The sequence below is a fragment of the Ceratina calcarata genome, unplaced genomic scaffold (assembly GCF_001652005.2).
Source record: "Ceratina calcarata isolate Rehan_Ccalc_2016 unplaced genomic scaffold, ASM165200v1 scaffold27, whole genome shotgun sequence".
NCBI classification, from domain to species: Eukaryota; Metazoa; Arthropoda; class Insecta; order Hymenoptera; family Apidae; genus Ceratina; species Ceratina calcarata.
In genome coordinates this window covers 925814-937345 of record NW_017149195.1, presented here as the reverse complement: position 1 = coordinate 937345, position 11532 = coordinate 925814, and the positions used below count along the sequence as shown (strand labels likewise).

Below are 11532 nucleotides of genomic sequence, written 5' to 3'. Positions count from 1 at the left end.
ATAAGAATCTTTAACAAAATTTATTAATTTGATAACGAAATTAAATTGAACATCATTCACATAATCAGTCGAGTATAAAAAACTCATAGATATGAGTAATGGCAATAACCAAATATACTTTGAAAACATAATTTTGATAACAAAATGTAAAAAAATTGCTAGATATGGAGTAAGTATATTTAGGATGCAGATGCTACACACCCTGTAAATAACAAAATTAATAAGGAAAAAAGTGAAATATTGCGAAATCAGTATAATGGAAATTCTTACAGAGGGAAACCTCATCGAAGTCGGAACTTTTGATGTTCGTATTAGTTGATGCCACTTCGTGAAATGTATAATATTAATCTGTTATTCCATAATAAGGTATAATTATAAGCGATGTACGTAAAAATAATACATTTTTATACTAAAATACAAAAACCGTAACGATATTTTTCAAGTAATATCCTTACTTCCCACTTCTATTTTACAATAATATGATAGATGTCGTGAAGTGAATTGGCAGATTGTATAAATATTGTTCTAATTTAGCATTGTATACAAAACTGGTATACCGTTATACAAATTTAAGAACATGGACATTTGCATGCAGGTACATAGTTTATCCACAGTTTATTGTGTACGTACGTGTTTAAATTATTATTGGCAATATTTAGAAATAGGTACATAAGTCACTTTAATGTAAGCGATCACATGTGTATCTCTTTGGTTTGAGATCAATTATAAACGATAATACTTGTTTCTGTGACATATGATTAAAATGATTGAAAAAAACGTGGTTGAACACCCAATACATAGGTATGATCTCTACTACATTTAGAATAAGGATAAGATGACGCGTAGAGAGGGAAGCGGGACAATGCACGCAGGGCGGAAGTGAGAACCCATTCGTTGCAAATGGCAGACGTATAATAACTGTCTACTTATTTTTTTGGTGTAGCCTTGGCAGTAGATTGCGAATTATTCGTGAACACGCTCTATAACGTTCTGCGAGATCGGACGTTTTCATACATACATCAATTGCTCGAGAAATTGCACAGCAATGGCGAGACTCGTGGACGTTTGGCGGGACGATGACCCGGTCGATTTGACGCGAAGACAAATGCCGTTGATCGTAGATGAGAATCTTACAGTAAGCCTAATTGTCTTTTGTCATTTCGAACAGTTTCGATCTGCTGGGAGATAAAAGTCCAAGAGAACTTACGTAATAGTATCTTACGATATTTCTGACTTAACCTAAGCGTGGCAATGAATGCATGCGCTTATGCCATAACTAATTAGATGTACTATGATTAATATCTGTATCTTGCTTAATAACTTCTGACCTTTGACATGTAATAAAAACAAATTTTTATTACTCGCTGTCCATTTTCCCTTTGCGCTTGCGTTCATAATATCACTCTAAATTCACTTGTTTCTATTGGAAAAGGAATGTCAAATTAGTATGTTGTTTTCTTTTCGTATTTCGAGAAGATATAGTTAGGTGAATCAGACGAAAACTTGTACGATACATTTAGTAATAAGAGTGACATGTTATACTCTAGTACTCCGATTTTACATATAATGAAATATAAAATGTATTTAAATATACGCAATTTTATATAAAATTATTTGCACCTATAAACCTTTTAATGTCATGCAGTTTACATCTCTGCCTGTTAAAAGTGTATGGTACGTGGGCATTTATCACAGATTTAGAATACTTTTGCAATTAAGTAAAAATATACAATTTTTCTTCATAAATATGGAATAAAGATGAATTTAATCATTTAATGCAATACAGCGTTTATTATATTATAGATGATTATGGATATAAATGGCTTGGAAGCAATCTGTGATAGTCCATTAGTTTGCGGTAAAGAGCTTGATGAATTCACCAGGAAACTTAATATGCTTACAAAAGAAGAAATTAAAGCTTCCTTTGAAGTAACGTGCAAGGACATGCTTGCAATCTTAGGCCAAGTTGTACCATGTGTTGGTTGTAGGAGAAGGTATAATGAAACGTTCTCATAAAATGTATCTGTATTATGAGTAGACAATTAAAACCTGTATTAATCTGTATTTTATACATACATGTAGTGTTGAAAGATTATTCTATGACCTCATGAAGTCAGGACATCCAGCATTAGATCCTTTGGTGATTACACCTGAAGGTTTATTAACAATAAAGGATGACATTTTGGAATCACCACAATTACTTTGTACAATGTTACAAGAGCATAGGTAATGAAATAGAAATACTACATTGATTTATTGTATACGTATGACAATTCTGATGTTCATTACAGCACTAGGTTAAACAGTTTAGTTGAAGGTCAGCCCAGGAATAAAAAATCGCGAAGATGTGCATTACATTCGTTAGAAATTCAACGCATGAGACCTCCACCAAATGCATGGCAAGAAGTTTGGGACTGTATGGATCATTCATGTCATTTGGAACTGGCATTAATAGAAAGTGATACTCTTGAAGCTACATTGGATACGTATTTACGTAAACATCGGTAAGCTTATAAATTCTTTTCATTAAATCTAAGTCTTATATCGCATGCATTATTGCAGGTTTTGTGGTGAATGTCGGACAAAGGTTTTGCTGGCATTTTCTCTGTTAACAACAGAACCAGAACCAGAAAAAGAGAAGGGCTACGTGGCGTCATTGTATGCTGGAATCAGACGTTGTATACATGACCGACATGTGCATATCCCTACAAATCCGCGTTATATGGGTGACCTTATTGGACGTACGCAACCGGAACTCATGGGAAGGTATAAGACATGAATTCTTATAATAAATCACTTATAAAATGATTTCTGATTTTTAGGGAACGACATGCAAAAACTTTGGAAATTGCTCAAGAAGAGGTACTTACATGTCTGGGAATGTGTGTCGCTGAACGTTTACATAAAGTTCATAGACGATTAAGAGAAGAGGCAACTGTGTGCAAAGTGTTAGCTGCTGTTGCGGTGGATGCATTGTCTAGGAATTTTCAAGTACGGGCGATGGAGTATATAGAATAGTATCAACATGATCGATTTATTTCTAAATGATAACGTTGCTTGCTGTAGATGGCTGTAGAAGTTAAGCAAGGTTTTTCCCAGTTAGAACTTCTGTATGAGGAATTAACGAGAGAAGAAATAGCGAAACAACAGAGACGAGAAAAGTTGCGCTTGAAACGTAAAAAGAAGAAAGAACGTCGATATGAGACAGAAGAGAAGGAAAATGCATGTGATGTACGTTATTACTCGTAAATAACAATATTTTCGATCGCTGGACGTGTATAATATGTTTGTGTAATTTGATTGTTATTAGTGTTTAAACAAAAGGCAAAGTGGTAATAGTGACACACCTTGTATTTGTGCGGACTCAAAGCCAACAACTCAAAATATAGATCAGCATAAGGTAAATGAATTTGTCATACTTGTTATTCTGTATAATTATACGCAAACATATAATTATGTTCTCCACTTTCAGTTACAAGTATTAGATCCAAAAAACAAGGGACCACCTACGTGTAAGTGTTCAGACTGTGTAAAAAAATCAAAGTCCAGTATAACACGGTCACAAAGTCAAACACAATTAGCATTCCCGAAGAAGGCGTCGAACGTGCAAAAAAGTTCGGCCAAGAAAGGTTCTACTGAATCTAAGACGAAAATCGCAATAAACAAAACTAGAAAGAATAATGCACCTGTTAAGGATCTTTCCGAAGAAGAACTATTTGATGCATGCGAATCGTATAAGGTAATAACTCAATGTATTACATGGTTACATGCTCTGGATATCCTTGAACGTGATAAGATTTAAATATCGCTCAATCTACAGGATCTTTCTGAGAAGATTGAAAATGGCCATTGGCACAATCTAGAAGACTGCAAGGATCCGATAACTAAAGAAATCGTAGACGCTTGGATAGGGAAGCCAAGCAAAAGATGTAACATGTGGATAGAAATGAAGAAACGTTTCGAACTATCAATCTCGGAAAGGAAAAGTCGTTCCTCGAGCGAACAATCGTCGCAAGATTGTGGTTATTCTTCGGAACATAATATAAGCAGTTCTTCTCTTCCCAGCACTCCTGAAGGATCAGAAGTAGCTTGCAACGATGGTTGTTGCAACCATGAGAGAGATTGTCATGATTTACGACCATCTAATAAACTTGTTCATTCCAGTTCTAGTATCTCCTTATTAAAGGAAAGGGGTGGGGGTTTAACTCTTACACAAATGTTAGAAGTATGTAATTTAACATGGTTCAGTTATTAATAAAAATTTGGATTGTACTCTTTAATTAATTTATTTCTTTTTCAGGATTCCTATTTATCAGGCGATGAAGAAAAAGAAAGTTATATTCCAGCAGAAGAAGTGTTGGAGTTTAAATCTCGAATGTGCCAAGTTCTTAAAAAACGACAAGAACTTCGTCAAACACTTAGAAAACGTTTTGCTATTTTATGCAGCCATCACAAGCCCTTTATCATTCCTAATTAAAAATTCCTACTAGGTATTGTTACTTAATAGGATATAATCTTTCTTTTTTTACATTGATTTGCTGCCAGTAGAGGAAACAGGAGTGCAATATATGTGTTTCGGATAATTGTTATCATTGGGTGTCAACCTTCCTATGTGCATAAAATATCGTTGAAGATGTATCGTAAGGACATCATATGGTATGGTTTATCTGTAAGCAAAGAATTGCATGTAATAAACTAGAGGTACCGAGAAACAGTTATATGTTGAATTTTGTTGTTTTCTACGCAGCTGAATTCATGAAGATAAAAGACATTTGTAGATCAAACTGTAATTGTAAATTAATGAAATTAAAATATGTAAACATATGTTAACTTTGACAACTGGATTCAAATTATCGTGGTAATTTTAGGACACAACTACCAAATTGAGGCACAAAAAAAGTATACGTCTGAAGTGTTCTGAGTTAAACGAGACTGATTTCTGTGTGCTCGTATAATTATGAGCGTAGTATATATAAATTATAAAACTTTGACAAATCACGATTCACTGCACGTTGCAAGCGACTGTATAAAAAGTTAACTTCATTAATTGCTACATAGCTCTATGAGGATCTTATTTTTTCAAAGATAGAAGGTATGATTTTTTTTCTGTAAAATGAATGTAAATGTTGTAATAATGACATAGTAGGAATATATTAAAACTTAATACAAAATAAATATTGCATTCCATATTGTATTATGTTATTCCAAATTATATATTTTTCTGTTCAGTTTTCTGTACAATAATATGATATAAAATTTGTTTTTACATAACATATTATACAGTTAAGTTTTGTTATATATTATATAAAGGTATCAAAACTTTTCAAGTTTTTGTTTCAGTTGTTGTCTTTACAGAATTATACTTCGTTACATTATAAAATGAAATTATGCACCTGTGTATTTCAAATGCAAATGCATGTATTTATTTATGTACATTAGGGAGTGACTAGTTTGTTATTATTATGTCGTACATTATTATGCCTTTTTTTGAAAATAGTGTTAGTCTAATGGTCGATTCATTCATTGTACTCTGCAAAACATAAGCTTGCATTTGTTCCTCCAAAACCAAAAGCATTTTTCAAGGCTATTCGTTTAGATTCCACGTTCCAGCATTTCTTTATGTTAGGGGCAAAATTTAGTGACGTTTTTATATCCAAATTATGTAAATTCAATGTTGGAGGTATTACACCGTTCTTTATTGCTAGAATAGTAAAGATTGCTTCCAAATTCCCAGCTGCCCCCAATAAGTGTCCATGAGCACCTTTAGTACTAGTGACAGTCACATTTTTACTGTGTTGCCCCATAAACGACTCTATTGCTTTTAATTCAATAGCATCACCTAGGGGAGTTGAAGTTGCATGCGCATTAATAGAAGTTATATCTACAGTTTCTATCCCAGCATCTTTCACAGCTCGGTCCATAGCTAGTATAGCTCCAGTGCCATCTTCGCTAGGCGCAGTTAAATGTGCTGCATCTCCAGATAAACCATATCCCAATACTTCTGCATAAATTTTAGCCTTTCTTTCAAGAGCATGATTTAATTCCTCGATCACTAAAATAGCAGCACCTTCTCCCATGACAAATCCTTCTCTGTCTCTGTCAAATGGTCGTGAAGCTTCATATGGAAAATCATTTTTGCTAGTGGACAATGCCCGGAGTCTACAAAAAGCAGCTATAGCAAGAGGACTAATGCATGCTTCTGCTCCACCACATATCATAACACTGGTTTCTCCACCACGGATAAAACGAAATGCATCACCTGCAAATTATATAAATCATTTAATTATAATTTAGATAAGGTTACATCTCCAATTTTGTTGAAATGTGTGATACCAATTGCATGTGCTCCTGTTGCACATGCTGTTGATACAGAATGATTTGGACCACGAAAACCATATCTAATACTAATCTGCCCTGCAGCCATGTTTGGTAAAATCCTTGGTACAAAATAGGGACTAACTTTGTTATATCCCTTTTTTAAGGCTTCATACGTCGTGCATACATCAACTAAATCTATCATCCCAATTCCTACTGATACACCCGTATCTCTTTTGTCTCCTTCATCTGTTGGTGTCCAATTTGCATCATTCACTGCTTCTTCTGTAGCTATTAAGGCGTATGCAGTAGCAGGACACATTGTCCGTAAATCACTTTTTGTGAAATGTTTATTTATATCTAATCCATGAGGTTCATTATCCTTGGGTACTAATGCACCTACAAAACAATTATATGCACCTATACATACCTGTAGAAAATGCATTAATGTATTTAATAAGTTAAAAGCTTTATGATATTCTTACCAACTCTGCAAGGCAATTTTTCGTATTCTGGATCAGATAACTTGATGACGCCTGATTTAGATTCAATAAGTGCTTGCCAGGCATTTTGTGCACCAACTCCAAGAGGAGATACTACTCCTATTCCTGTTACGACAACTCGTCGCTTGCATCTTAAAGCGGTTGTTAATGTACGATTAACAGTACCACACGGAGCAAACATCTGACCGGCACACACAGATATTTTAAAAAAATGTTTATTAATAAGCTTGTACGCTGTTATACAGTAAGTTTTTCTAAGAAAACTCTCAGTATTATACATTCCACAAAAGCACCTATAAGTTTCATTTCAGATTCAATAATTGATAAAAAATAAAAGTTTTTCTTTCAAGAAAATGTAATGAAAACATTCTTCCACGGCGTGTTACGTATGTGTATGTGCATTCTGTTACGACAGTTGTAACAATTACTTTAACGCATGGTAAACCTCTGCAAGGTTTTCCGGCCAAATTATATTTTATAATTAAACGACATATGTTTTCTATGATTATGAATTATTAAGGTTTTCTCAACATTTTAGTAATTTACTTATTTTTAAGTTTAATTCGCCAGCACCACCTATGGAACGACGTATTTGTAGCAGAGAGAAAATCTCTGTTTGTATCATCCGCATTCAGCGTGATATAAGGCGACAATTAAATTTTTACATGTGTTTTATCATTTACTGTAATTCTTATTTATATAGCCATTAACTCTAGTACTTATATATCGAGTACACGTATGATTAGAAATAAATTCGTATTTTCTAATTTAAAAAAATTTAGGCATGATTGTACTTCAATATGGCGAACCGCGACAAAGGACGCAGAAAGTGGGGAGAATTTTTACAAGGTACCCAGCAAAAAAATATATCATTGAATAACATAAATATCTTCATTTGCGATTACACGGTTATATTTTGTGCGGAGTAGTTAATAAATGTGTATGCCCCCTTTCAATTCTGTTGAGTGCATTCACAGGGTTAACCTCACCAAACAAGCTAACCTAAAACCACAGCGGGAATTATTATGCTGTGATATGTTGTGAAATTTAACCAGAGTAAGAAATAAGTTTGGTATTAACTATAAGTTCACGACTTTTCTAGAAGTTGTGACTTTATTTGAAGTAGTTTAAGATTACATAATCTTTACTTTTGATTTTTCATTGAATGATAGTAAGTGGAGTTACTGTCAAGAGTGTCAACAATCGCTGTTGAATTCTTAGATTCATTTGAGTATAACATATTATTAATATTAACAGATCATTTATAATATCAAAGTTCTGTTATTTAGTATATGTCACATATAATGTTTAAAGTGCATACATGAAGAGTACTACAAATATAGAGATCAAAACTAACCAGACCTTGGTGAATATTATAACAGATTTGATTAATCATTTATATATTTGAACTATTCACAAAGCTTTAGTATATAGTTTGATAAAGGATTCTGATTAATCTCAACAATAATGTATGAATAAACATAATATATAATTAAGGTTTTCCTTTGGAAGAACATTTGTGTTATCATTCTTTTACTTTATCCTAATATATAAAATTGATTGACGAGAGCATTTATTTTTCCAGATAATTCAAAACTAGATAAAGATAGATCAATGGGAATGAGAGGTGGAGGAAATAGGGCATCCCAGGCTTTATACAGGCCAGGAAGTGGACCTCTTCGAAAATCAGGCAGACCTACGGATGATCTAGATAATGAAAATATCTCGCAGGAAAAACCTAAATCAAGCTCCGTCCAACATCATTTAAAACAATCACAACTCAATAGACCCAATCAATCTCAAAATAGTCCACCATCATCGCAAATTGAAAATGTAACAGAAAAAGTGAATGATCTAAATATTAACTACAGAGGTGTTACAAACGTTGAACAGGCACAAGGCTCTTCTCAAAATAGCAATTCTGGAGATTCGAAAAGGAAAACTAAGAAACCAGAACAACAATTGTACGTACCCAAAAGAGTTAAAGAAGCATTGGCAGAACAAGATACAACAAATAGGTGAATGACTGTAAAAGATATTTTTGTTTTGTTACTAACAAAAAGCTATGTGGATTGAATGAAAATATTATCTTTCTTCCTTAGATCTCCCAATCAAGGGGGCTGGAATCGGGATCAAGAGAGAGAGCGTAGTGAGGATCGTGATTCTCATTCCAATCGTAGTTATAAAAGTGACAGTCAGCGTAATCGGTCAAACGGTCGTGGTAGGAGAGACAGTGAGAGCAGAAGTAAAAACAGTGATGATCATGGTAAAAGATATTCGGGCAACCGGAGATCACGTCACGGTAATGAGAACGAAGAGCGTTGGCGATCTGATTCTCCTTTATCCAGCAGAGGCCACAGAAATAGGAAAGATAATTCGCGTGAGGTCAGACAGGTTCGGAATATCTCAACATTTTTGACCTCATATAATAATTTTTTTCGTGCAATTAATTTCTAATGTTCGCTTATTCAGGGTTCAGAACCACTTTTTGTAACAACGAATCATATAAATGATTTTAATCGTACCAGAGATACGCGTAGCGTAGAACCCGCAGGACATTCGGAAAAATTTCAAGGCAAACCACCATCTGGCAAATGGGGTGGCGGAAAAGATAGTTTACCAAAAAATATAAAAATAGAGCACTTACCGCCAAGGTTTCAGAAGAAATATCTAATGGACAACGGTTTGCCTTTGCCACCGAGTACGGCACCCTTAGAGGATACGTGGAATAGCAGTAATGTTACATTTCCGGTAAAATTAACTTCTTTATCTTTTCCCTGATAAAACTTATATAAATTTCGAGATACTTTCAAACTAAACGATCGATTTGAAGGCATCATCGAACTATAATTTTCCACCCGCAATGCAACATTCGCAAACGATGCAAAATTTACCTCCATCTGGTCCGCTACCGCCGCAACCTAACTGGTCCAATACCGCACCCCCACGAACTAGAGGTAGAGGTAGACTTAGGCCAGAGGACTTAGAAAATTCCACAAACATATTTAGGTGTGTTACGCCTGATCAGTATTCAGCTCCAAGTTCTAGATCTCATACACCAAGCCAAGAATATATGCAAAGGTATATATGTTTCTATCGAACGTATTTACTTTATACATAATTAATTATATTTTACTGACTCTAATTTTAACGTCTTACGAAAACTAGGTCTTACGATCGTCGTGGTAGCAATAGCACTATGTATACTAGTATGGAGAGTTTGAGTCGTGCTGATAGTTCAATGATACCACCACCGTCGTCGGCGTCACCGATTACTTCATTACCTAGTGCAAATAAGCGTCAAATATCGCCTGATAGTCATCGTCGAGCTACTTCACCGCCTGCGGTTGTCCAACGCGCTCAAACGCAAAGAACAAGTAACACATCCGAACGTACCATAACGCAAGATAAGAAAAATGGTCAACAAAATTCAACTGCATCTTCGAAAAGCGAATCTATTAGTACTACATTGAATACATCCCTTGACCATCCATTTGATTGGAACGAAGACGTTGAACTGAATGAGAAGTTGGAGGCTGAGCGTGCAAGCCGCAGCTCATCCGTGTTAAGTTTGCGGGAAAATGTTAATGCATTAGGTAACGAGAACACGACAACCGGTCATAGTCGGAGCAGCCGTAAAAAAAAAAAGCGTGATAAGAAGCATGCGGAACGTGGCAGGTAGGAGTTGTTGGACTATCAGTAATAATGTACATTTATAATACTCTTAATATTTAAATTCATTGCTTGCATTTTGAAGAAGTAACAGCAGAGATAAAGCTCGTATTAACAGTCGTGATCGGCAAAATAATCAACAGAATAGAGAAAATGATAATTATAATAATAATCAAAAAAACAGTAACACCAGTGGTAGGAGATACGAACATAGAAGACATCGTAATATTATACAACGTAGTCGAGAATCTAGTAAAGATAGAAATTACCGCAGTGGCAATCGAAATTTTGACGATCTCCATAGACACAGGTATAAAATATATAAAAAGAATTACATTTCGTATGATATTGAAATAATTGTGTCAATATTTCATTGTTTCAGATTACCCGATCGACATTTAGATGAAAACTGGAGAACAGGCAGGAAAATGTCAACTTGTGAATCAGATGACGGACGACAAACACCTAATGTTTCTTCGCATTCTGTTTCGATATCAAATACTGTGACAACGCATCAAACATCGTCTAGTGGATATACAAGCTCTCATACACCAGGTGTTTTAATATTACCTGATACTAGCCAGTCCCCGCCTAGTCATCCAACTCCAAGACAACAAGGACAACAAATGCAGAGAACGTTATTTGATCCCAACAACCCTAATAAACCAATCGTTATTACTTCACCCAACAGCAGAGCAGCTGTACAGAGGTAAAGAATTATGTGAAAGAATATTTTTGGCTTCGCATTAATGACAATGTTAATCTGTTCATCGATTATGTTACTTTTTATAGGGAGAATGAAACTACGTTACAAAGTCCAACTGTACCAGTGTTTCAGTCGCATGGAGGAATTTCTTCTACGCATCATAGCTTCCCAGGGGTGCACTTAGACGGTGTGCCACCACCGTACATGACAAACGACCAATTCGGAAATATAAGACCTTCGTGGTACGATCCTTGTTCTGATAGGTACGTGAAATTTATGAATTCATCGCCAGTTATAAATCGAAACAAGTATAATTATACTGATGTTAACTGTAAT

The 11532-nt window shown here is 34.8% G+C and overlaps 3 protein-coding genes across 10 annotated transcripts in view; 2 read left to right on the top strand and 1 right to left on the bottom strand.

Moving 5' to 3' along the window:
- Positions 1-879: 879 nt before the first annotated feature.
- LOC108623469 (gametogenetin-binding protein 2-like) lies at positions 880-5175 on the top strand. 2 transcript variants are annotated; one of them, XM_026812333.1, is made up of 12 exons: positions 1078-1135; positions 1646-1674; positions 1804-1994; positions 2083-2226; positions 2292-2504; positions 2563-2766; positions 2823-2991; positions 3067-3231; positions 3311-3400; positions 3473-3739; positions 3821-4225; positions 4301-5175. In XM_026812333.1, the coding sequence occupies exons 2-12, from the start codon at positions 1672-1674 to the stop codon at positions 4475-4477; spliced, it is 2028 nt and encodes a 675-aa protein (XP_026668134.1). In that variant the 5' UTR covers positions 1078-1135; positions 1646-1671; the 3' UTR covers positions 4478-5175. The 2 variants fall into 2 exon arrangements, with proteins under 2 accessions (XP_017877492.1, XP_026668134.1); XM_018022003.2 differs by lacking the exon at positions 1646-1674 and having other exon boundaries at positions 880-1135.
- A 221-nt stretch (positions 5176-5396) lies between these two features.
- On the bottom strand, positions 5397-7376 carry LOC108623470 (3-oxoacyl-[acyl-carrier-protein] synthase, mitochondrial). The gene is made up of 3 exons (XM_018022004.2): positions 6801-7376; positions 6334-6714; positions 5397-6259 (listed from the first exon to the last, which is right to left on the bottom strand). The coding sequence occupies exons 1-3, from the start codon at positions 7096-7098 to the stop codon at positions 5517-5519; spliced, it is 1422 nt and encodes a 473-aa protein (XP_017877493.1). The 5' UTR covers positions 7099-7376; the 3' UTR covers positions 5397-5516.
- A 141-nt stretch (positions 7377-7517) lies between these two features.
- LOC108623467 (telomerase-binding protein EST1A) overlaps positions 7518-11532 on the top strand; it is a 171711-nt gene continuing 167696 nt past the window's right edge. For 5 of the 7 annotated variants that reach the window (XR_003388982.1, XR_003388981.1, XR_003388980.1 and 2 more), the window contains exons 1-9: positions 7518-7667; positions 8404-8836; positions 8921-9212; positions 9291-9569; positions 9652-9899; positions 9987-10496; positions 10576-10800; positions 10873-11199; positions 11283-11459. Coding sequence is in view for 4 of the 7 variants with exons in the window: in XM_018022002.2 (XP_017877491.1) it covers positions 7619-7667; positions 8404-8836; positions 8921-9212; positions 9291-9569; positions 9652-9899; positions 9987-10496; positions 10576-10800; positions 10873-11199; positions 11283-11459 (2540 nt within the window). In the remaining 3 variants the exon portion in view is untranslated. Of the gene's footprint in view, positions 7668-7689; positions 7875-8403; positions 8837-8920; positions 9213-9290; positions 9570-9651; positions 9900-9986; positions 10497-10575; positions 10801-10872; positions 11200-11282; positions 11460-11532 lie in introns of those variants that run through there. The other 2 variants (XM_026812331.1, XM_026812332.1) reach the window with 2 other exon arrangements.